The sequence below is a fragment of the Amphibalanus amphitrite genome, unplaced genomic scaffold (genome assembly GCF_019059575.1).
Source record: "Amphibalanus amphitrite isolate SeventyFive unplaced genomic scaffold, NRLGWU_Aamphi_draft 000744F_arrow, whole genome shotgun sequence".
In the NCBI taxonomy this organism is placed as follows: domain Eukaryota; kingdom Metazoa; phylum Arthropoda; class Thecostraca; order Balanomorpha; family Balanidae; genus Amphibalanus; species Amphibalanus amphitrite.
In genome coordinates this window covers 198,599-224,098 of record NW_024882238.1, presented here as the reverse complement: position 1 = coordinate 224,098, position 25,500 = coordinate 198,599, and the positions used below count along the sequence as shown (strand labels likewise).

At 53.2% G+C, this 25,500-nt stretch overlaps 1 protein-coding gene across 1 annotated transcript in view; it reads left to right on the top strand.

Annotated features, from left to right (window-relative positions):
* Positions 1 to 25,500, top strand: part of LOC122365499 (actin cytoskeleton-regulatory complex protein pan1-like) — a 34,534-nt gene that overhangs the window by 3,191 nt on the left and 5,843 nt on the right. The window contains exons 2-5 of the mRNA XM_043336765.1: positions 1,292 to 1,365; positions 16,183 to 17,524; positions 19,057 to 19,292; positions 24,288 to 24,404. Of these exons, the coding sequence (XP_043192700.1) occupies positions 16,192 to 17,524; positions 19,057 to 19,292; positions 24,288 to 24,404 (1,686 nt within the window). The 5' untranslated portion in view covers positions 1,292 to 1,365; positions 16,183 to 16,191. The remainder of the gene's footprint in view (positions 1 to 1,291; positions 1,366 to 16,182; positions 17,525 to 19,056; positions 19,293 to 24,287; positions 24,405 to 25,500) is intronic.

Here is a 25,500-nt window from a genome sequence, read left to right as displayed (position 1 = left end):
GTGGAAAACATTTCGCGCACGGCCTCGTATCGATGGGGCTAGTCTGGGGCACGGGGCAATCGACCTAACAAGTTCTCAGCCGAGTTATGTGACTCGGACTGGGTTTATGTTAACTAAAACCTCTTTCAACGTCATACAATTGCTTAAAATTTGCGTCAGAACGTCTAGCGATTTCCCTTTGCCTTCTCACTAACTTATTAACCCATCATTTGGTAATAAACGTAGTTGAACTCACCAGTGCCCTTGCTTCTTTCTCCCGCATACATTTGCTGCTCACTCCGGAGTGTTCTGGGTCAGACAGCCGTGGACCGTGAAACTACCGCCCTTCTTCCCGCGCCGATCGCCGTCCGAGCTTTTCCAATGCATTGATATGCAGTGGCCGAGCATCATCCAGCGGCAAGTTTCCAGTAGCGAGCCTCGGTCGGCATATTCTGTCCGCGAAGCCGACCCAAGTTCCCCGCCACCCGGAAGCCCCAGACGGAGTGCTAGGATTGAACCCTGTTGCAGTCCGCAACCACCCAGTCTTCCCTGTGGGCCGCTGAGGTTCAAGTTCACTGAACTTTGGGTTATTCGGAGCTACCCAGAGGCAGTGAGATTTCGTGGTTGCAGAGAGCTGTATTTTTAACAAATTATTACTTTGACAAATAATTGATTTTGAGCTAACGGAAAATATGGTACGTAAAATATGATAGTTTCTTTAGTTAATTTGAAAACAAACAAGCTTTAGATAACGTTAGTAGCTCGCACGCTAGGGGCTCTGTGTACCGCCCACCGCCGATGTTGGTTCGTTTTTTATACTTATGCCAAGGGTCATGTGTTTTCTTGCCAAATCGCAAGCATGTCAAGCCTCAAGGAGACGTGATGATCACGTAAACAGGCCTAACGCACATATAGACATATCATAGACACATATAGACGTGTAGACACAGACGGCACCACGACACGGGTTACGTGCACCGTTAGGTGCTGCTCCTATACAGCTGGGACATCCCCTCATATTACAGGGACCGAACTGCCGCATCGGCTTACGCACGCATTTGCATGCGATCATGCCGAACTGCGACCTAAGCCAGCGTCCCGTGCTCGGACGGTTATTAGTGGATGGCGACTATTTCATTTCCGTCGCCAGTCCACCGTTCGCCGATTATCGTCTAACAACCCCTGTCTACCGACGTCCACTGCCACCTACACATTATTTTCATACTGTCTATATCGCACACATTTCACTTCTTGCCATTTAGGTGTAGCGTCCAATTCATAGTCTGACCTCTGGTCCTCTCTCTCTTTTCAGACGCCACCGCGGACAGACAGTGTCAGTGCGTGGTGCAGCCGAGTGACGACCTCCGCCACCCTCGTCACTCAGAGGTGAGTATATAAAACAAGTACATCCCCGACTATCGTGCCCCAACTCCACACATTGTCCCGGGTGTGAGTGAAGAGCGATTCACTCCCGCTGGAGGGACACTATCGGTCTCCACTTCCGGTGTCGGTGATACCGGCTCGGTTCCCCGCAGAGCTGGGACTCCCCGTGCCAGGGACAGCGGAAATGCTGGGATTCACTTGGGTTGCTGGGTCATGTTAGCCGTCGTATATTGACACCAATGGTGATGACCAATGGCTATGTTTCATCGAGACGATATAAAGCGTTCTTATCGGGATGCATTCGTCTTTTTTACACTTCAAATGTTTGCCTATTTGTGATTGACGCTAGAGAAACATTTACTAGCTTTTACCTATCACTTTGTGTGCAATGGGCGGGGAGCGTATGATCCCTATCACCGGACGCATTGTATTAGGGTATACTTCCCTTTGAATAAGTGTGAGGTCATGTTCAACCCGGTCTGAGGTGGTACTTTGATCGTAACGTATTACAAGTTAAACGTAGTATGGTAATGTAATAACAGGAAATATAAGTTACTCATGCATTTCCATTACGACCCCACAATTCACCGGCACTATTTACATCCATTTGTTTCTTCATTGGCAGCATGCACCAATGCACAATAAGGTGCACTACAATGCAAAACGCTTTCTTAGTTTCAAGGTGCATGTTTTCTATGTTCGAACTGCAGGCGAATGTGTCAGATCAGGAAATGGAACACATCTGATGGTATCATGTCTGATTCGCCATTCAGTCTATATTTAGTCGAGGTTTACGGCGTTTTTCCTGTAATGCCGGCACGGTGGGAGTCTGGTCATTTGACATCACGGTTCAATTTATTCTGGATATAACCTTGTAGTCTAAATCAAGGTCTGCGATGTTTAGCGCTGGGCGCGTTCAAATGGACAGACAGTTGCGACGTATAGAGCTAATTAGACCCAACGTTAGGGACTGTTAGCGCTCCTCCTTATTGACTGACCTGACAAGGAGCCTCCCTCCCCTACTGACTGCTTATACCCTGCGGGTCTTAGCTCAGACTGATACTGACGGTGATTCCCCTTCCCAAGAACTTACACCATACTGTGGGCGTTCCTCTCCAATACCTCCCCTGTCAGTGAGCGCCCCTCCCCAGTAGACCAGGCGGGTCTGCGGCCGCCCGCGTGACCCGTCTCGGGCCGGGACAGGGGCGCAGTTGGCAGCCGCCCGTCTTGGCGCCCGCCCCGGGACTGCTCTGTATACAAAGCCACCGTCGCCGTGCGTATTTTGTCATGCTCCACCGACTGAAACCGGCGCCGCCAGCTGCTAGCTTTTCCCTGAGACAGGAAACGAACGGCTATTTTCATCGCTCTCGGCGGGGCTGCCGTCGTCGCGACGGTCGGGGCGGGTCACTGTCAGGTCGGTGACAGGTCATTGACAGGTCGTGGGAGGGTCATTGGCAGGTCGTGGTGGTTCGGTGGCTGGTTTGTGGGTAGTCGTTGCTCCTTGGGTAGCCTGTGTGTCGGTAGCTCCGTGTTTTATCAGCGTTTCAAAATGCAATTATGGATGGACTTTTCCCGGTGAAGTGTGAATGGTGGCGTGTTATATCTTAAAGTCAGCGCACCTCATCGCAAATAAGTCATACAGATATCCGTTAGCTCATTACGGGCTGTCTACTGACTACTGTACGATAGCATAAACCGTGGCGTTAACCAGTTGATTGGAGGTGTAAGTGGTACAAATTAGTGAGAGGTAGGTGATGAATGACCCGTAAACAAACTAACGAGGATGGAAATGCGGCGATAAATAGCAGAAATAATGAGCGTTACCCGATGTAGCTATGAAAAAGGCGGATTGTTGCCCAACCACTCCTACCCACCACCGTATACCTATGAGAGGGAAGGAGGCAGGGGGAAGAATACCTCTCCCCAGCCGTGCAGGGTTGACAGGGAGCTCCTGCGGTCACAAGCGGTGTCCTGTTTCCCAACGAACACAGGTCGTGACCGGATCTGACCGTCACGGGATCACGGATACGGATCACGGATCTCTCGTCACGGAGACGGATCACGGGGTCACGGATACGGATCACGAATCATGTATACTGGGTAGTGGGTACATGTCACGGTTACGGACTACAGATCCTTGGCATACGAGGACGGATTATGGATCAGGGGGTCTTTGAGACAATCATGTGGCCAGGAAGACAGGCCTCGGATTGTTGGTGTCGAATTACGATCATATATTGAGGGTTGACCAGTTTTATGCTAATTAAATAAATGGTTCCTGATAAGCTGACGAGTGCTGGCATGTTTGTACTCTTATTATGCTCGCTATAGGTATTACAGCCCCCACCCTCCCACCCGATCTACGGTACCCGCTTTGAAAGGCGCCATGGTTCACGATACGGCACGGCTGTTCTCATTGTTCACCTGTGGGGCTTCCTGGCAGTCGGGCTCGGGCACTGCGAGCAAAAACTGTCCGTCGCGCACGCTCGACACTGGGATGAAAACTGGGCCGCTCGCTCACTCCCAACTATTGACCCACTTATCGGTCCTCTGTGGGTAAATAGGTAACAGCGCACTTATCCAGCGTTTTGTCGCGACCTATTTGTTTTTGTACTGAGTCCGAACACGGTGTACCTACTGAAAGTAAATGAATGGTTCCTTGTAGCAAGATGATCACGATCTCAGATAAACATTCCCTTCTAGATTTGGAATAAGCATTGGGTGTGACATAATGTGGTAATGTAATGATTAATCACGAAACCAACTTCAAGGGAATGCAAAGGGAAGGTCCGCTTATACGAGCGCACCATGGAGTTAGTCAGTTCACTGCGGAGTACCACCGTTCGCGCCATGGCGGATAACCGGTCAACACGACATATGCAGCTCGGTAAACAACTCCGACCTTGCAGCGTCATTTGTGCAACCATGGCGGGTCGGCCCCCGGTTCTCCGCTCAACACGGGGACCTGAGACGTGCCTAGAGTACCTCAAAGCACAGCATTCTCTTCTGGGACATCCCCGCCACCCTACGGCGTAGCAGCAATAGCCATTGCTTTACTATTTCCTCTTTTCTTTATATCGTCTTTACTTCTTTGTCTTCAGCGGACAGTTCCATGACAGTTTGTCGACCGTACTATTCACGAACCGTGTATGATCTACCGTCTCCAATCACTGTTGCACTTACCGTGCTTGTTTCCGGGCTTTGTGGCCGGGGGCAACGACCCCTTTGCACCCAGCATCTGTGCATTGTATGCCGCTTTAACCTGCCATACCTCGGTACTCGCTCTCCCATGCAATCCAAATTCCAGACATTCCGGTTCTGAGCATGAGTCCTGCTCGTGCTGCCCATATTTTGTAGTTCTACCTATTCCAGTGGAGCTCTGCCCGATCCGGTTGGTCCGGGGCCGGTCTGAATTCCGGTTGTTTATCGAGACAGGCCAAGGTTTACATTGCTCATCTTGGCCGGTCCTCACGGCGCTATATTCAGTGCGGCGAGTCCCTGCCCTCTCTCCCCGGGTCCGGATTCCGGGTATCTGTCCGGCTCCCCGCGCCCCTGACGCCGGTGCAGTGGCTCCGGGCTGGTTCCGGCAGCGGGGGGTGGGGGGGGGGGGCGTGTTTTCCTGCTCGGAGCTGCCCCCACAGGTCTGACCGGCCACTCCCTGCCGCTGCATGGTGTCGCTACCGCCGCCGCCGCGGCCGCTGCCGAACTGTCTCTGTCCTGACTCCTGAGTCACAGCGGACCTCGGCGGGCGCGGAAACTAACGGGACACACGCCGCTGCCGGCTACCCGCTGGGAGTGGAGCGTCCCGCGCCGCTGGCTACTCAGAGTGCTCATCCCTGGGAGGCCGCGGTTGGTAATAAGTCGCGCTCATCCTGCAGGGATGCACTGAGCGACGCTTAGCACACCCCACGCCGTCCCCCTAGACCGAGCTCCGTCCGGCGGGCGGGCTGCCGCCGGCCGTGCGCAGCTCTCTGATGTGACCTTGTGACAGACGTCTCGATGCAGCCTGCACCGTGTGACGTCACAGCTCGGGCTGCCGTGGTGCTGGTCCGAGGCGACGACGGCGCTCCGGCCGACTGGCCGCCTATTTCGGCACCGGGGCCGGCCGCGCTGACCTACCCTCGCCGGTACGGGCCGCGGCTCCGTGGCGCCGCCTGGCGGGAGGAGACGTCAGGTCCGCGGCGGAGAAGCCACCCCACCGACATGAGACTTGAGAGGGGATGACAAGCGGGAGGGTATTCATGGTGTTCGAGTTATTGGATGTTGACCGAGTTTGACGTCGATTGCTTCTCTGAAGGTCAGGGATCGCCTTGACTGACGCTCATGATCCGACTACCGTCTTGAGGCAGGCCTGAGATCGTGTCCTGTGCGGTCAGCTGGTGTCTGCGGCCACTATCTGTCCCTGGAGCGCCGTCTCGTCAAACCGCCACCGCCGCGAACCCTGCCCGCGCTGACGACTATTTACGAGGTCATTTATTAGGCTATATCTCGTAGTACGAGGCTGGCCAGCCGGCCGGCCGTGCCGGCGACCTTATGGCCCATGCTGACAGCAGCAGAGATTCTCGTGTGGTGGTCGTAGTAAGCTGCGTAAGCAGGGGGTGACCTCGCTCTACAGTTGAATGACCGTGGTTCCCGAACATCAATAGGGCGAATACGAAGTGAAAAAGTTTTTGATGAGACTCATTGAAGAGTCGGGAATGGGATTAGCAGTCAAGTTTGATGCCCTGAACGTCATCTTTTCACGTTACACCCGAGGCATTGAAGGGTCGAAGGCTATGTATTAGCACAACCCGTATGCCATTACCAATATGCGTGTCATCTGACAGCTTGTACTGGTTTTGCAACCGAATTCTACCTAGCCGAGAGGGAGAGCGCCGTCCAGTGCTGCCCCAGCCCCGTGCCGTCCACTCCTGGTCATTTCGGCCAGCCGAGAGAAAGGCTGCCTGTCGTTCGTGCGGCCGACGGCGGACGCATAACGGGCCGCCCGGCGCGTTGCGTAGTGCGTGGCTGGTCGGTGGCTGGTTCGATTCCACATACGCAGCGTTGCGTCAGCACTGTGTGCGTGCCTGCTGACAGGTGCTGGCTGACAGGTCAGGGCCGCCGGCGCTGGCCGGTGGGCGAGGATTGGTGATTGGGTGGTGGTGGTTGGGTATAGTAGTGGTTGGGTGGTGGGCGCTGGGCGAGGAGTGGTGATCGGGTGGTGGTGGTTGGGTATTGTAGTGGTTGGGTGGTGGGCGATGGGCGAGGATTGGTGATTGGTGGTGGTGGTTGGGTATTGTAGTGGTTGGGTGGTGGGTGGTGGGCGAGGATTGGTGATTGGGTGGTGGTGATTGGGTATAGTAGTGGTTGGGTGGTGGGCGCTGGGCGAGGATTGGTGATTGGGTGGTGGTGGCTGGGTATTGTAGTGGTTGGGTGGTGGGTGGTGGGCGAGGATTGGTGATTGGGTGGTGGTGATTGGGTATAGTAGTGGTTGGGTGGTGGGTTGGGCGAGGATTGGTGATTGGTGGTGGTGGTTGGGTATTGTAGTGGTTGGGTGGTGGGTGGTGGGCGAGGATTGGTGATTGGGTGGTGGTGATTGGGTATAGTAGTGGTTGGGTGGTGGGCGCTGGGCGAGGATTGGTGATTGGGTGGTGGTGGCTGGGTATTGTAGTGGTTGGGTGGTGGGTGGTGGGCGAGGATTGGTGATTGGTGGTGGTGGTTGGGTATAGTAGTGGTTGGGTGGTGGGTTGGGCGAGGAGTGGTGATTGGGTGGTGGTGATTGGGTATAGTAGTGGTTGGGTGGTGGGCGCTGGGCGAGGATTGGTGATTGGGTGGTGGTGGCTGGGTATTGTAGTGGTTGGGTGGTGGGTGGTGGGCGAGGATTGGTGATCGGGTGGTGGTGGTTGGGTATAGTAGTGGTTGGGTGGTGGGTGGTGGGCGAGGATTGGTGATTGGGTGGTGGTGATTGGGTATAGTAGTGGTTGGGTGGTGGGCGCTGGGCGAGGATTGGTGATTGGGTGGTGGTGGCTGGGTATTGTAGTGGTTGGGTGGTGGGTTGGGCGAGGAGTGGTGATTGGGTGGTGGTGGTTGGATATAGTAGTGGTTGGGTGGTGGGTTGGGCGAGGAGTGGTGATTGGGTGGTGGTGGTTGGGTATAGTAGTGGTTGGGTGGTGGGCGCTGGGCGAGGAGTGGTGATTGGGTGGTGGTGGCTGGGTATTGTAGTGGTTGGGTGGTGGGTGGTGGGCGAGGATTGGTGATCGGGTGGTGGTGGTTGGGTATAGTAGTGGTTGGGTGGTGGGTGGTGGGCGAGGATTGGTGATTGGGTGGTGGTGATTGGGTATAGTAGTGGTTGGGTGGTGGGCGCTGGGCGAGGATTGGTGATTGGGTGGTGGTGGCTGGGTATTGTAGTGGTTGGGTGGTGGGTTGGGCGAGGAGTGGTGATTGGGTGGTGGTGGTTGGATATAGTAGTGGTTGGGTGGTGGGTTGGGCGAGGAGTGGTGATTGGGTGGTGGTGGTTGGGTATAGTAGTGGTTGGGTGGTGGGCGCTGGGCGAGGAGTGGTGATTGGGTGGTGGTGGTTGGGTGGTGACCTGTGGCGGTGGGCGGTGGCAGGAAGACGGGCGGTAGGTGGTGGGTGACTAGGCGGTAGCGGGCAGCGGTGGGTGATAGGTGGGAGGCTAGGCGAGGGTGGTTGGTGGCGGGCAACGGCGAGTGGTGGATGGAAGATGAATCGTAGGCGAGGGTGGCTGATGGCGAAGGGCCGATGCTGAGGAATATGGGGGTGGATGTGTGTGGGGTGCGGTAGGCGGGGAAGCGGGGATGGACGCTCGTTTCAACTGTCGAGATCGGAATTGAGTCTGCGACAACCTGACAAGTGACAGTACCCACACAATACCGGGAAGAGACAGCAACGGGTCCTTGAAAAACCCAGCCGGTCTGTCAAGGTGGCAGTGATAGCCTGATGTTGAACGCACGGCCTGAGAATTCAGAGTGCCATAAAGCTGGAGTCATACGTTGGAATTATATTATGTAACGTTATCCCTAACAATCGTACTAAACCTGCTCCAATGCGCAGCAGATGAACTGAAGAAGCAGTCATCTCGTCCAAGCTGAATCGTAATAGCGACATTTGGTTATCAGCGATATCATTTGACAGACGTAATACCAGCGGCCGCTCGACGTGACCTGGCTATCCGTCATACAGCTGATTTCAAATCACTGCATTTGTCATCAGTCGATGTTTGAATTGGCCGCGATAGTGGAGTCAAGGTTATCCCCTACTAGGAGTGAATGGGTCACCATAGGCGACTACTGATTGGCGAGGACAGAGTAAAGCGTGGCATGACTTTCCACGAAGAGCCTAGCAAATATTGTCACTTATGCCTTTTTGAGAACAGCAGTGACATGGCATTTAAATCATTATAATAAAACGATTGAAATATGCGTCAAGTAAGGATAAGAATTGAGAGGCCTTAGCCGTGCAGATGAAACAGACTTAATCGCTTGTCCCTTTTACATATACATTGTACCTTACCTGTGTGTCTAGTGAATAGTGATTGCATTTTGTTTTTGCTATTTCCTCTGGCTTTTCAACACTTGTTGTTACATCTCGGTTCACAGCGTCAACTGGCTTGGTGCTCCAGTCTAGCTGAATTTGTCCTTCACTAAGGCCAGCGGGCTACCTCAATTCTGCCCGAAATAGAGTGCGAACATTGAGCTATAAAGTTTCGGTCCAAGTTATTCTAAATTGGTGGCTGACGCCTGACCTCCTAAGTGTCTGATAGGTGAAGCGTCACATTTATAGCCCCAGTATGTAATAGCTTGAACAACCCATATCCAGCTAGTCTACAACCCACAAGCTAGTAGTTAGACCCTTGCACTGTCGATTGTCTATAGGTGAGAAGATCTCCTTACCGCCTGCCTACACAGCTCGTCCGATCGGCCACCGTCTCAGAATACCGCTCACTGTCTCCGCACACCGAGACTGGAGTGCGGGGTGCTTGACCTCCCAACTAGGAGGTACCTAATCCTTCTGACACGGATAGGCAGTCATCACTTAAAACAGATCTTCATGTGTGCTACGGATTGCCTGGAACTTGGTGCACTCTTCAGATGTCGTTCACTCTGCAGATTGCCTGGCATAGCAAAAGCTGCTGAGCGGATGTCTCTGTGCTGCTGTGTCCATATGGTCAAAACTGTTCTATGTTACTGTGCACTCCATTTATTCCAGTGCTCCGGTGCATTTTTTTCTCAAATGTGTGAGAGGCTCGCAAACCCCAGTGGTTGCAAGCAAATGTTGAGGAAAAAATGTCAACAGCAGAGTCATACACATGGCATACGAATTGCGATGAAAATATGTTATTGTGACTTGTGCCCCGAGTGTGTGCAAACACGGGTAATTAGGCATTTCCATCCAACACCGTCGGCATCACATGCAAGGCTATATGATAGTCAAACTACCTTAGTTAGATCAGAGTTAGGTCGTCCCATTGGTACCTGAGTCGTCCCCCCCAAAAAAAAATTCGTCTCGTACCCTTGGGCACCCACCGGTACCCCGAACCTTCCCTCGTGTCGGGCCGTCGTCTCTGCCCGACCAGCCGGCGCCCTCCCCATTCATGGCTGCTTTGGATGAGGAGGAGCAGGCACCCCGCGGATCGATCTCCCGCTGACGGGTATGAATGACTGTCGACGCCGCCCCTCTCTCCTGTTGAGGGCTCCCTATCTGCGGGGCTCACCGTTAGAGGGGAGGCTCCCCGTTAGAAGGGCGGTTCGTGCAGCTCTCTAGCTGATGGTCTGACCGATGAGGGATGCCGAGGGGGTGATATCGGGACGCTGGTGAAGTCACTTTGAGGCTGGGTTCGAGGACCCGCCTCCTGCTCCCGTGGACACAGGATAGCGGTGGACTGGTCGGCGCCCAGTCAGCGTGTGACCCCTATGTCACATGCGGGGAAGTTATTAGAGGCGCCTGGCGTTTTGGTGTGCTGCGGTTCGAATTATGACGGATGCAGCGCTATGAATGCAAAGGAAGTAAAGTCGTGGATTTCGGTCCTCTTGGTTTTGGTGTATTTTCCCCGAACCATGGATGTTAATTGTAGGCTGGGCTTCATTATGGGATTTCTATTTGACACATAAAATGATTTTTTATAAGTATTTATCTTTTCGACAAAGGCAGTTTCTTTCAATAACGTGATTCGAACTTATTTGTCTCCGATGCGAGATAGGCATCTGAGAAGTGCATACAGCGTCTTTCGTTCAACTTGGCACTCTCGTCGTCCCACCAGCCTTGTCGCTGCAGATCTGCGCCACGGTTTCCCCAGTGATCCCCCGCCAGCCACATCTGTCTTGTGTCTGGTCCGTGTCTGTTACTCGGCTCCCCTCCGTTCCATGTCTGTCGTTCGGTCGCCCAACTCTGTGTCGCAAGGAAGGGCGCCGCTAGGTGGGTGCTATAATCATTGCTGGGTACGTGTTCGTTTTGCTACAACAATCCTATGAGCGTTGTAGGATGCTAATTTGCCAGCTCATGGGCATTGAATTCCGATGACGTTTTGCCAGTGTTCTCCGGTTGTAGTCGGTTTCATGCCGCTGTTGTTGGAGCGTTGTCGTTCGTCGTCGGTCGTCTGTTCACCAATGGCTACCAGTGAGCCAGCTCATGGGTACCGCTGTCGATTTGGTGCGGCCGTTTATCGAAGTGCCGTTGCCGTCGCTAAGCTACTGTCGACTAGCCGCCCCTGCGCACCGGTGTCGTTGGTTGGGCTATCGGCAGGGTGTCGGCTGGCTGCTGTCGGCAAGGTGTCGCTGCCCGTCGGGTGTCGGCAGGGTGATTGTCGGTCGGTCGAGTGCCGCCGAACCGCTTGGTACGCTTGCACTGCTCAGTGCCGACGGCCCGGTGCCGGAGGCCACTCGGCGGCGTGGCGCCCGGCCGTCTGCCGCGGCTCGCATGACTGGCCGCAGTGTGACCGCGACTGCCGCTACGGGAGATCCTCGCGCGCCTCACTTGGCCTCAGTTCGGCCGGTGAGGCGGCGGTCCAGAGGTTAGAACTGCGTCACGTTTTTGCAGCGGACGGCTGTGACGGTGTCATGATGCCACGGCACTTGAGATGCCATGGGCTGGTCGCCGATGAGGGGGTGAGGGGAAGGGACGCTGCACTGGTCAGCTGTTTTATGAGGTGCCGTGGCTGCAGTGTGGCGTAGAGTCTATTTCATGTGGAGAACTCGTAAGAAGGTTATCAGGGTGTTAGTGACCAGGACCGTCATTATCGCGTATTTGTATGTCATAATCACATGTTACTCTTATAACCATACGTATGCAGTATGACTTCCTATGCAGACTGCAACAGCTGTAGGTATGCAATATGTATCTCTCACATATCACCGAGCTATCACCATCAAAAACATTATTTGCATGTCTGAGCGAAACGTATGAACGACGTCGTGAATGATCGTCGGCCTACACAATCTGCCATTTTATTTCATCCTCTTTCTGTTGCACCATGTCCCCCATTTAATGCTCTATTTATCTTGGCATGAAATCTAGATGGCAGCCCCAGTCAGTCGCTTTCATCTAGAACAGTCGAGCAACTTCGTTTTCCGTGCATGGATGCTCTTCGCATTGCAGAGGTGCAGGGGTTTCGACAAGCAACACCACGCGTGCAGCAAACACCTTTTATTTGTACGGCTTTTGGGTGACATTTTTATTGCCAAAAATTTGGATTGGTGTTGTATTTATTTTTGAAAAAAACACCTTAAATTTGTGTCATATGCTTGGCTAAAATGCATAACTCGTTCAACGAATTAACCTGCCGATTAATTAATTGTTACGGTGAATACTTGCCTAGAAATACTCGTAGTAAACCATGCACCCGGTGCGAATTGCATAAAGCTGGCTTGAATCGCTGTTGCTTGTGTCATCCATACTTTTTCCACGTTCCGTAGACGATCTATAGCTTTATCCGGGTTTAAGTTTTTTTTATAAAAGCAATGTCGACGAATATTTGGAACGATCGCTTGAGACCGAGAAGAAATGCACGACTGTCGATAATTTCAGCACAGGTGAGGTGGCTATTTTTGCATGCTGGCTTATGTATGTACCTATCCTTGGGGATTGATTAATTTGGCCTACAATTTTGATTTATCTTCAAATTCATCTTTATTTTTAAATTCAGTCACCTATCAATGTCTGGCTTGGCGAGGCAGTGCAGTGGCGAAGCATGTGACTGTTGTCTTTGTCATGATTTGCTTGCAACTTTGATCCCGATCGCTGGCTATTGCCATTTCCTAGCTGTTAGTTTCTCTTGCTCCTCGTGCACTGTGAGGTCACCTGATCGGTCACAAACGTTTTTAGGAGGTCGCACCTCGCCCCACTAGCTGACGCAATGGTTGAGCAAAGCGTCACGGAGCCCATTAGTCGTACCGAAACAATATCTGTGGCAGCAACATGATTCGCACATTCCGTCTTCCCAATTATATGTGAGCGTCTGCACAGATCTCGTTTATTGTTCCGTGCCGTGCCTCAGGCGCGTGATAGGTATTTCTCCCGACCGTGACGTCACAACGTGGTGACGTCACGATACATTGACGTGAGCCTCGGACGACGGTCTCGTGGCAGGCAGCCCCGAACAGAGACGTGCCTTATGGACGGTTCGGGTCCGGACTCAATCCCTTTAGCGCTGTGTATTGCGAGCGAGTCAGTGCTGCCGTGACGTCATAGGATGTCATCCGGTGCGGCGCCAGTGACGTCATGCTGTACAGTGACGTCACGGTGACGTCACGCCGTGCTGAGTCGCCGACCAGCCTGAGTCCGGGGCGTGTGCGGCTATCGCACTGTTCGTATCGTGGCTCCCGTATCGTGGATGAGTCTGTCCGGTTCCATTTGACCCCCGGGCTTGATAGCGCTGCTTGATGGTCGGGCTGGTGGGCGGTAGGACTGGGTGAAACACGTTCAGACTGGAGCTGTCACAGCTTGCGTGGATCAGGAGCTGTGACAGCTAATGCTCGCTAATTGGTCCAGTAAGGCAGGAACTGACGAGCTGCGATGGATGTTTGGTGCTGACAGATGTATGAGGTGATGAGTGGTAGAAGATTATCAGTGATATGGACGGTATAAACGATAAATGAGTCTGAGTCATATGAAGCCTGCTTGTGCCTATCAAGGCGACGCCCATTTATCCCGTGGTAGCGTGGCATCGGCGTTTCCTGTGGTAAAACATGATTTATGTAGATCACGGTGTATTGGGATCAGCCTTCTTTTTCTATGACGCGTTCAGGAAGATGTCCGGCCACACGCTCTCAGCTGAAGGTGCCCAGGATCTCCCCAGCTTTAATATGGTAAAACATGATTTATGTAGATCACGGTCTATTGGGATCAGCCTTCTTTTTCTATGACGCGTTCCGGAAGATGTCCGGCCACACGCTCTCAGCTGAAGGTGCCCAGGATCTCCCCAGCTCTAATATTTCTCCCCTATGTACCTATATCTACAGCGGCTGGTCGGTATACGTCCTTCGCCGGACCTCAGCTCTGTGTCAGTCTCGGTCCCGGGCGGCGCGGCGCGGCGGGGGCGGGGGCGGGGGCGGCCGTCCTTGGCCGCGGACCGGACATACCCAGCCGGAGACACGTACGGACACGGCACGTAACAGCGGCACCTCGGCGCCCTCCGAGTTCGCCACACTGCGTCACGGTGACGGGCCTCAGTCACGGCGTCACCGTCCGTCCGATGGCCGCACCCTCATGACGCCACGTGACGGGCTACATGACGTCACGTGACAGGCCGTGACGGTGTCGACGTCTGTCGTTAGCGGTGGATCTCCTCAGGCTTGCTGCCGTGGACGGCTGATCCGTCCGGTATTGATTGCTCCCAGTGGACCGTGCCGTGCTGGTGGGCCAGGAGGGAGAGAGTACTTACCTGAGCACTCGGCGGCACCCCGCCCGGCCGGCGCGGCGGGTCGGCCCGGGTCGCGACCTGTGGGGAAAGCGCCAGACTTTCCAGCTCGGCCGAGAGGCGACCGCTGTTGCTGAGGCTTCCACGCGAGCTGCGCGCTCGGCGAGTGAGAATGACACAGTGACCGGCTGAGTGAGGGACACGGTCGGTCATTCTAAGAGGTGGTGACGAGCTCCCAATTGATCGTGATCTGTCAGCTGGTGTTTCGATGAGAGGGGATGGAAAACATGGGCGCGGTACGGTGGGCTGCGACCTTGCCGAGCTGTGTCGGGACTCTGGCGGTGCGACGTTTCCCGTCACTGACCGGAGCGGCTGTGCCAAAAAGTGCCGGTAGTTTTCCACGATTCCATAGTGGATTGGCGTCGCAACCAGTGTCCAGGCGCGACCGAAACGCGCCAACATTCACGGGCTGTTTACACCAATCTAATCAATCGGTGACTTCGGATGGACCACCCCATCCTCTCGCTCGGTCGAGTGGAAATGGCGCCACTCTGGGGCGCCGCGCGCCGCCGGACTGTCCGTTTTGGCGGGTGTGTGTCTCGTCACCCCACCCTCCCCGCCGCGCTGCTCGCCCCGGCGCGGCGGCTGGCAGCTGGTCGTGTTGGGCGGGTGCGCCGCCGGCCGTGCAGAGCTCCGTGACGCTCTCGCCGCCCGCGACTCGGCGGCGGTGACGCGACTCGGCGCTCCCGCGCTATTCCTGTGGCGGCAGTCGGAGGGAGAGGTGCCCGCGCGGAGGACCGGACGGAAACTGGTGCTGTCTGGTGACGAATGGTGCCCTGTAGTGGTGCCTGACGTGTGACGGAGTGGTGACGGACGTGACAGCCGACGGTGACAGGTGAGGGTGACGGCCGGCGGGCACGAGGCAGGTCAAACTCATGGTAGAGTTTATGATGTCATGATCCCGGCTACTTTGGCTGTCTGACCCATAAACATGCCTGTGGGCTTTTAGTGGTAGGCTATTTTTCATACAAAATCAGACGGCTGGTCGGTGTTCGCTCGACATTGTCCTTGAGCTGTCCTCAGAGGACTTCCTTTGTGAACGCCCCACTTCCATATATGGCGCGCTGCGATGTTCCTTGTCCGTCACTGGTCAGGAGCGGTGTTGAACAGCAGAATGGTGGTGCTCGGGCAACCAGGTGGACAGCTGACACCCCATCCAGTCGCGGTGGGGCGGGGGTGGCCGAACCTCGGCGGGCCGGCCGGGCGGGAGGGACGGGGGGGGGGGCAGTCCCAGGTCCCATGCGCCGAGAGAGTGACAGGTTCCGAGCGCTGCCGCTAGAGGCGCTGTCGGCGCCCGGGAAACGCCGACAGGGCGTCTGTGCTCTGCTCGGTAAACTGCCAATGAAATTGAAACGGACCTGGAAAACTTTTCATGAATTGAAGATGTCGCCTGGGGATTCAATATATAGAAACCAGTGTCGACCTTCAATGTCTATGCAAATATCCCCCTCGTGCATGCAGGAAGGTGTCACGTGACCTTAGAATTGCTCCTAGCTAGGTATGTCAGACTGGGGCTCTGGTTGAATGGTATTACGGTGCGTTCCACGAACACGTTGATACTGCTCACCATTGAGCGGGATGGGTTCCCAGATACCGGCCGACCGCCATACCGAACCGCACCGGCGCGGGGCTGCCTTTCATGTTGACATTTCCGCAAAAGGTGAATGGGTACCCGGCAGTGGCCAATGGCCATACATGCTGTTCTCCATTAGTTCGAATGCTTGACTGCCATAAAATGAAGCATAACGTAAGTCCATATTGTACAGTGGGGCTAATGTGAGATCTGGCACCCTAACCGCAATGGATTTCGGTGTTGTCTCCAGCCTGTCAGTCAGTCTGTTGCGTTGTCGGCGCAATGTTTACGCGTTGTGCGATGCTCTGACCCTCCTCCCCCTGTCTTGTTTCAGACGCCGGCCATGACTGGAGAGGAGCGGGGCCCGACCGCCCCGCCGCCGCCTAGGGACCTCCTGGACGCCGTGGACGCCGTCGATACGCCGCCGCCGCCCCCGCCCCCGCCCGCGCCCGCCGACGGCCGCCCACGAGATCTGCTCGACCACATCGACTCGACGTCGGCGACAGTGACTGCGACGGGTGACGATGACACCGACTCGCAAGACGTGTTGAACGAAACGGGCGCGACAAACGTGACCGACAAGGTAGAACGGTCTGGGGAAGAGGCTATCGCTAAGAGCGCAGAGACAGACACGACGGAGGCCGATGTTGCTGTTAACGCTGAGTCTGCGCCGCTGAAGGTGGATCCTGTCCAGGGTCCAACCGCAGAAGTGACGTCAGAGGTGAGGACGAGCGTGGAAACGGCGGCGGAGACAGAAGCGAAGACGAAGGCGGAGAAGGAGACGAAGGAAGAAACGGAGACAAAGGCGGAGACGGAGATGGAAGCGAAGGCAGGGGAAAAGGCGGAGACGGAGACGGAGTACACCGCTCCGTCAGCAGAGGCGGCGGAGGCAGCAGCAGCAGAGTCGGCTCCGAGGGCCGTCTCGTCCGGGTCCCTATCGGAGGAGCGGGACTCGGACGACGCGGAACTCGAACCGCAGCCTGCTCCGCCGGCAGAGGTGCCGCCGGCGGACCGTGACGACTCAGCGGAGAGTCCGCCCAGCGCCGCGGAACCGTCCGCTCAACCGCCGTCTCCGGATGAGGGTGGCTCACCAGCAGAGGAGTGCGAAACTCAGACCGAGATAGCAGAGAAACAAGAGATTCAAGAGGAAGAGAGGCGAGCAGAGATTACAGAGGGACAGGAGGATGTCTCAGAGGAGCAGGATTCTCAGCTGGAGGAACAGAGTGATGCTGCTTCAGAACAGAAGATGGAGGTTTGTACTGAGTCACAGAGTTCGTCTGTGGAGTCGCTACGGGAGGAGGAGGTCTCTCTTCCAGCGGAAGTGGAAGTCTCATCAACTGAGACCAGTCAGGAGTCCACATCAGAGGCGACGGTGGTTGCGCCGCCGCAGCAGCCGGAGTCCGTACCAGTAAATGGAGAGCATCCGTTGTCAGAAACAGAGCGGGCGGCGGCTGCCGACGCTGTCGCCATGCCGGCACCGGCAACGGCGTCATCCGCAGAATCTTCATCATCGTCATCGACGTCATCAGTAGCGGCGTCATCATCGGCGTCGTCCACAGCGTCATCGACAGGCCCGGCGGCGGCGGTGGATGACGGCCGGAAGCATCGGGAACAGCCGAACCTGCGGGCCGTACCTACCCGCAGTAACCTGAAGAGGAAGAGCGACGGCACGACAGGTAAGTAGCGTCGGAGGGTCGGTACTGTCAGTAAATTATCTGTTCAGTCGTCAGCTGCCTTCTCTTTTCATGGTTATAGCGATTCGGGAAATTAATACGCGTAAATGCGCGTTTGGTATAGACATGTTACGCAAGTGACAAGCAAGTTATGCCGGTTGGCACCGTAAACCCATTTATAATAAATAACCTAAATATGATTTAGGCTTCACGTCCTCAAAGGTGAAGTCAAGTTTTAAAGTCAAGTTGCCTGGGGTCAAGTTGTAAAATGTCATAGAAACGCGTGCATTGTTCTCGTAAGTCCGTCACAATAGGCGCCGGAAGAGCGGCCCCGTTTAGCGGCGACCTGTTGCTCACATCTCGGCCATTGGGTGACGTCACTCAGGAAGCCGGCCATTGGCTGACTAAGCCGTCGGCATGCCGAAACTTTGCCGACGGGCCGCGATTTAAAGCCGGCAGCCTTGCCACAAATCTCCGTCGGGGCAGCGGTACGTAAATCATCTCACCCCGGCCACCGATGTGCTGGTTTTGAGGCCGTGTTGACCGTGGATGTCCGGTTGCTGTGGGACTGTCATTCAGAAACAATAATATGTAGCGTTAGAAAGATGAGGTGCCCGATCCCCTTAGCGGTTACCGGAATCTGACAAATGGGATCGCTCGTGAAATTCATCATAGGCTATGCGGGTCGTTGAGTCCCTGAGAGCGGATGGTGTTTGAAATCCGCAGTGATCGTGGCTGATCTCATTGCCATGAAGACAAATTTTCACACCTGAATGGTTAACTGTTGTGTCATCCCTGGTGTCAGACCAGATTTTTCTTTCTGCCGTTCACCTTCCCCCGAAGGTCACAATGTCCCCTGTCCGTTTGTGTCCGCCACATCGCTCGGAAAATGTCACAGTCGTGTCGCGGTCAGGTGGTGGACAGTCATAACCCGTCGCGACCTCGGCGACCTTTCCCCGAGCTCCTCCCCGGCTCCGGCGCCCGCCGCGTCCCCGACAGGACGACGGCCTATGACCGGCCTCACCTGTGACCTTTGGCTCTGTGACCTTTCCGCGGCACCGCGGCAGCATATTTCTCCGGGACCTTATTGTCCCATCGGAGAGCACGGGACTCTGTTGTCAGGCATCCCACATTGAATTGAAAACTTCACCTCCATGCTGTCTGACTCGACTGGCATTTTGCTCGTGTGGGTTCGCCTGTCCGGCACAATAAGCCATACAATTGCTGCTCGTCTTAGAAAAGTGACGGGTGGGCTTTGACCAATTGTAAAGTAAATTACCGTTAACATGGACTATCACTCCTGGGATCTCATTCAGACTACTGCTGAGTTGTTATCGGCATCTGTTTGCCTTTCTCTAAAAACCCATATTGAAGTTCTTCTTTTCTCTCCACCCCCCCCCCCCTGTTCTAACTTCTTGTTTCTGCCCAGCCTCCCCAACCCTACTATGACTTCCCCTCTCAATCCCACCCCTGAAATGCGCCCATCCCCACACCCACCCTGACCCTCTGTCTCTAACTCCCCTCTCTATCCACAGGTGACAGCGCACCAAAGCGGCCGCGGCGGGGCATCCAGTTTGACGGTGTCACCGTGTTCTACTTCCCGCGCGCGCAGGGATTCACATGCATCCCGTCTCAGGGCGGCAGCACACTGGGTATGGCCGACGAGCACAGTCACGTGGAGCGGTTCACGCTGACTGATCATGTCAACGAGCAGCGGATGGCACACCGCGAACTGCTCACCCGACTGAGGGTCAAACAGAGGAAGCTGCAGGTGAGAACGGTGAGAGAGGATGAGAGATGACGTGAGAGAGGGATACAGAAGTGACGGGCAGTTGGCAGGGATGCAAAGGGAGAGACGATCAACAGTATGGTGATAGGTAGGGGCCTGTGAGGTCAAAGCGCCACACGGGTCGGCGATACGACTGGTCTCTTGAATTTCAACCCTCCCCCTCTCACTATGCGGCATTCACCTCTGCAGCACTGAACACTCCCCTCGTGACCGTCTCTCTAAGCTCCTGTCGGGCCCCGAGTTCCACTAGAGCTGTCTGGCGGTCTGACAGGGTAGACAGTATGGCGTACTACATGATTGCCACTCTGGCCATGACGCTAGCCGACAGCTCTAACGTCGTTCAGCCCAGTTGTCTGTGTTGTGCGCGGGGCACCTGCACGGTTACCATCGCCACCCAGCCGGTGGGCCCCGTGTGGTTACCGCCCTGGTTACCGTCGCCACGCCATGGTTACCGTCGCCACATGACTGGTGGGTGTGGCCCGTCTGTCCGTCCGTCTGCCCGCCCCCGTCAGCCGGCGTGTGTTGGGCGGCTTCACCGCTGTCTAGGTCACCGATGGAGGGGGGGGGGAGAGGCTGGGATTGGGCCAACCACAAAGGTCGGGTAGCAGTCAAGGCAGTGTGATGGGACAGGCAGACACTACAAGACTGGATTCTGAGTCGTGTGGTTGAGTTTTTGTGGAGTTTGGCTCAGGGTTTGCTGGCAGTTGGCATTGCGCTTTGTATTACGTCATGAAGTAACGTTATGTAATGCACATATAATGTAATCGTGACGTTATGTAATTTCAAGTTTCATCTCGTGTGACTCTTGAGAAGCGCCTTTTGCGGCTTACAGCCTAACTACGTAAAGACAGTTTCAGCTCCATGTCCGACCAGCAAATAGAATGGTAATAATTGGAGGCGACCTCAATGTTGACCTACGAAAAGACACCCACTACAACAAAAAGTATACCTCAGCCCTCATCGATGATCATAACCTCATGATCCCGGTGGAGACGCAACTGGATGAGCTTTGCTCTTTTTATACCCAAGATACGACGCCAGTATCGTTACTTGACTATTTTCTTGTTGACTCTACTCATGGATACTTAGTTAAAGAGTATGAAATATCTGATAGAAGCGCATTGAATAGATCGGACCATGAACCGGTTCAATTAGTAATCTCAGCTATTCTACTGAAAACTGCTCATGGGCGAGGTACATCAAAAAATGCAAAGATAAACTGGGAAAAGGCAAGAAGAGAAGGGACTACGGAACAATATCAAAGAAAGCTGGATGATCTCTTAGAAGACATCACCAGTGTTGCAGAATTAAATGAAGCCTTCAATAGAGCATCACAAGTGCTCCCGAAAAAACGCAAGAAAAACAAAGCTAGTAACTGGTGGAATCATGAACTCACAGAGCATAGGAAAAAATGTCTCAAGGCTAAAGCAATGTGGAAATCAGCTCCCGAGTGTGAGAAAAAGAAAGCTGAGCAAATATTTCGAGAACACAAAAGACACTATCATCATCATCATCATAGTTTATTAGGCACCAAACGCACAGAGAGCACATCAATTGACAAGGAAGCAAGCAGAAGACACAGAAAGGGAATTTGAATGTAAAAACTTGTCAAATAAATACTTTTTGGCAATGCGACAGCATAGAACAAGCACATCAATTCCAAGAATCGTGGATGATGGTACAGAGATATTAGAACCTGATGAGATTGCACATAATTTTTTGACTCATTTTGTCCACACAGGTAAACCGATCAAATCCAGTGCCTTCAATGAAAAGTGGAAAGAGGCAGTAGATGCAGCAGTAGAAAACATATGCAATAGATATGAAGCTGATTTTGATAGTCTCGACCAAGTGGACCCGATTGACGAAAGCGAGATTGATGAAGCTATATACCATCTAAAGAATAGAAAAGCTCCAGGATTCGACGAAATAACTGCAGAACATTTGAAAGAAGCAAAAGGAATAGCAAACGCAACAATAGCAGGTATTATGCAAGAAATCATTAATACTGGCAAAATCCCAGATAACTTCAAGTTTGGATTAGTTACCCCGGTCTTTAAAGGGACCCTCCCACCTTAACATTAGATTTGAGTTGAGATAGCCAAAATGGGGTCCCTGGCTCACAATTACCGGTTTCGGCACTCACAACATCGAGAAATGCCTTAAATCGGAAATATTGAATTTCAAAATTGCAGCATTTTGATTCAGAGGGGCTAATGCTTAGGAATACCCCTCTGAATGTGTGACGTCAGCGCAGATATCTAACGATTTTTAAATGTTTGACTAAAACGTTTTGTAGCACGCGGTGGTATATGCTATTTGCGCGCAACATCTGCCGCAAACGCCGCACTTCTAAAATAAAGTCGCTAGAAACAGCGGAGATCCCAAAAAAGTAAACAAAAGTAAAAGTCTAATATCTTGAAAACCGGTGAATATTTTTCGGTGAAATTTGGTAGATATTCGTTTTCGCTCTTTCTGAACCGAGCGACATCACTTTCATGCCAATTCATAAACTTTTTTGAAGGTGGGAGGGTCCCTTTAAAGGACATGGAACCGATCCTTCTAAGACTGATAACTATAGGGACATATCTGTCCTTACCACCCTCTGTAAAGTTTTTGAGATACTGATCGTGAAACGACTTCACCCAAAGATGGTCGAGGCTGGTATCTACTCAGAACTACAGTTTGCGTATCAAAAAAGTAGAGGGACACTCCAAGCAAACTTTGTTCTCCAAGAAGTCATATCAGCTAATAGAGACATTGGGAAAACGACCTATGTTGCATTTCTCGACGTACGCAAGTGTTTTAACTCTATTTGGCACAACGGGGTAATCTACAAACTCATATGCGCCAACATGCCACCAAGGTTGATCGTCATTTTGCGCAACTTGTATCGAGAGTTTTATGTCAAAGTGAAAGTTGGAGGAACTGTATCCACCGATGGTCGCATAGAGCAAGGGCTCAAACAGGGAGGCGTCTTATCATCGAGCATGCTGATCCTATTTATGGAAGACAAGATACGCATGCTGCTGGAATCACATAAGGGAGCCAAGATAGGGTGTAAACAAGTACCAGTTATCGCTTACGCCGATGATGAAGTACTCATAAGCACAGACCCAAACGAACTCCAAGAAATGCTTGATATCGCTTACAACCATAGTTGCTTGTGGCGTTATAGATATAACGTATCAAAAACCAAAATAATGGTCTTTGGCAGGACAGCTCCGGTACAGTGGACGCTTGGCACTGAATCAATAGAACAAACTGATGAATACACCCACCTAGGAATCATTATGACAACCAGAAGTCCAGCAAAGAGAAGGATAGAAGAATGCATGAAGAAAGCAAGAACATTTTTTGCTAAGTGTAAGAAAGGAATCAACCTCAAAATGGACAATCCGATGTCACTCTATACAACGTGGAGAATACATGCTGAACCGGTTCTAATTTACAGCCTAGCAGTTACATCCCTTTCACCAACAGATATCATGTACTTGGAAGGAATGCTCATGCGCATTTACCGTCTCATCCAAGGTTTACCAACCAAAACGCAAAAAATGGTGACATATGTGATGTTGGGTGCACCGACATGCACAAGCCTCGTAATGAGAACCGCACTCCAATTCATAGGTTTCCTTCTGAGAGCTGCGAAGGAACACACTCTAACCAGATATATCATCACCCATGGAGCAGTCAATGCTGATCGAACCACGAGTCTTGTGCGCCAATGGGACACATTGCTCCAACATCTGAACTTACCAAGCCTCTCTATTCTGGCTAATCAAAAAATAGACCAACCGCGGACAGCATGGAACAAGTTAGCATCTGCATCAGTGGATCAAAGTATGACAAAAATCATCAGGAACACAGCAGATAATATGACAAGTTTGTTTTGGCTTTCGCTACTGCCACAAACCGAAAAGTACGAGGCGCCGAAAACATTTTGGCCGGCAAGCAAGTACAGCGCAATTACCAGACAAGCGACACTAACCAAAATTGTCCTACTAACGGGCCACTCTTTGGTGGCCACAAGCATGGTTAGAAGGCACAAAGAAACTGTTGTCTGTCCATTGTGTCGTAATGCCATTGAAACTCTGGAACACATGCTCTTTGAATGTGACAAACTGAAAGACGATAGAGTAGCTGCTCAAAAAATATACAAAACTATCTTGAACAGAACGCTACCAGCAGCAGAACTTATCATCATCGCCGATAAGCCACAAAGCTTGATCATCCATTATATCTACCAAGCCCGTGTGCGCAAGGAACTCACTGAGAATATAACCAAGAAGAGTAACTGTTAAAGAGTCCTCCCAACTATGATGTCCTGAAAATTTATATCATCCAGACAGCTAACATAATTGGAAGACGATCAGAAATGATCCTGCATCTACTAGATGGAGTCGACGAAATAAGTCTAAGTCTAAGACCCAATGCTGGAATTGTGTGATCCTCGTTTGGACCGTCTGCTGTCTGCTATTTTCTGGCTCAGACTGACCTTGACTCTGCCATGGTTCAGCTAGCATCTTTTCGGTTCACTCTTGACTCATGACTCTGGAGTGACTCAAGTAAACTCTGATTGGACCTGACTCACTTCTGCCTGGCCACGCCTGGCGTATGACTCGTATCTTGTCTAAATATGACTCGGACAGCGTATGTCTCCGCCCACCCACTCTCCGTCTAACTTTTGACTCTAAATGAGTCTACCTCTGACTCCGACAGTGTCTGACTCCGCCCAACCACTGCACCTTCGAACTCTGACTCCGAATTTGACCATTTCATTTTGACTCCGTCGGCATTTGGCGCCGTTCCAGCCGTGTGTGACTCTGACTCATTTTCTGTGACTCCGGCAGCGCCTGGCACTGTTCCAGCCGTGTGTGACTTTGACTCTGACTCATTTTCTGTGACTCCTGCAGCGTCTGGCGCCGTTCCAGCCGTCTGTGACTGACTCTAACTCATTTTCTGTGACTCTGGCAGCGTCTGGCGCCGTTCCAGCCGTCGGCCAGCAGCAGTGAGGAGAGTGACGCCGGCTCCGAGGAGGGCAGCGACCTCTCCGACTCGGAGCTCGACGTCGACAGCTACTTCTTCCTCAGGGTGAGTCGCTGAGTCGGGTGTCAGCTCTGGAGGATGAGCCGCTAGTCAGGTGACAGCTACTACTTCCCAGCCCCCAGGGGTAAGCTTTTGGCCAAATTGAACTTCTAAAATCAGTCACTAAACAGAAGACAATAGCAACTTCCTCACGATGTGTCGCAGGTCAGATTTTACACAAAAGGTGAGATGCTTGAAAGATGACAGGCTTCGTTTGGTTTGACTGTTTTGATTTCGTATCGCCGTGCGATAGTTTCCGCGTGATGAGTCAGTGAACATGAGAGGCCGATAGCTGATAGCAACACTTGCAGTCTCTGATTACTCCAATGAGAGGCCGAGGAACCCGAGCAGGGGAACTCCTCGACACGAGTCCACGGTGAACGTGGCTCCGATAGCGCCGATTTCTTTGGTGAGGGGCGGGCGGACAGGTGCCACATAATAGAGGGCTTTGGCAGCTGCTACAGTGTTCCACTTCACTGGATGACAGAGCAAGCTGATGAAATACTGCCCGATCCTACATCAGTTCGGTTATGATTGAATCAGAAGGGCTGATGGAAGATGCACTTACAAATAAAGGTAACACAAAAATATAGGTAACACACTTCACACACACACACACACACTTTGTGTTGAGTTCATCCATTGACAATATACTGGTGCCGGGTGCGTTGAGTAATGCGCCCGGGGGTCTCGTTACTACTGGACCAATATCGGTCTCCTATATCATTATTTATTTTTCACAGCACGTGTTCCGACTTACCGCCGTTGTTTTTCCGTTCCGACGGCTCGTTGACCTAACGTCGGCTGCTGCCTCGGGTCAACCGACCGAGCGTGCGTACGCCGGCGGCAGACCGGCCGAGGCCGGCTAACTTTGGCCCACTGCGGCCGGGCCGCTGTGACTCACTGTCGACGCCGGAGGGGGGGGGGGGGGGGGCACGTGCGGTGCAGGATGGGGAGGGGAGGGGTGCGGCGCGTGGCCGCCCCGGGCACTGCCCGCCACTGGGGAGGGGGTGCGGAGAGCCGGAGGGGGCTGAGCGCTAGGCCCGTGGGATGGGAGCGACTGCCTGTCGAGTGTCGAACAAAGGACGGAAGGTGGCGACGG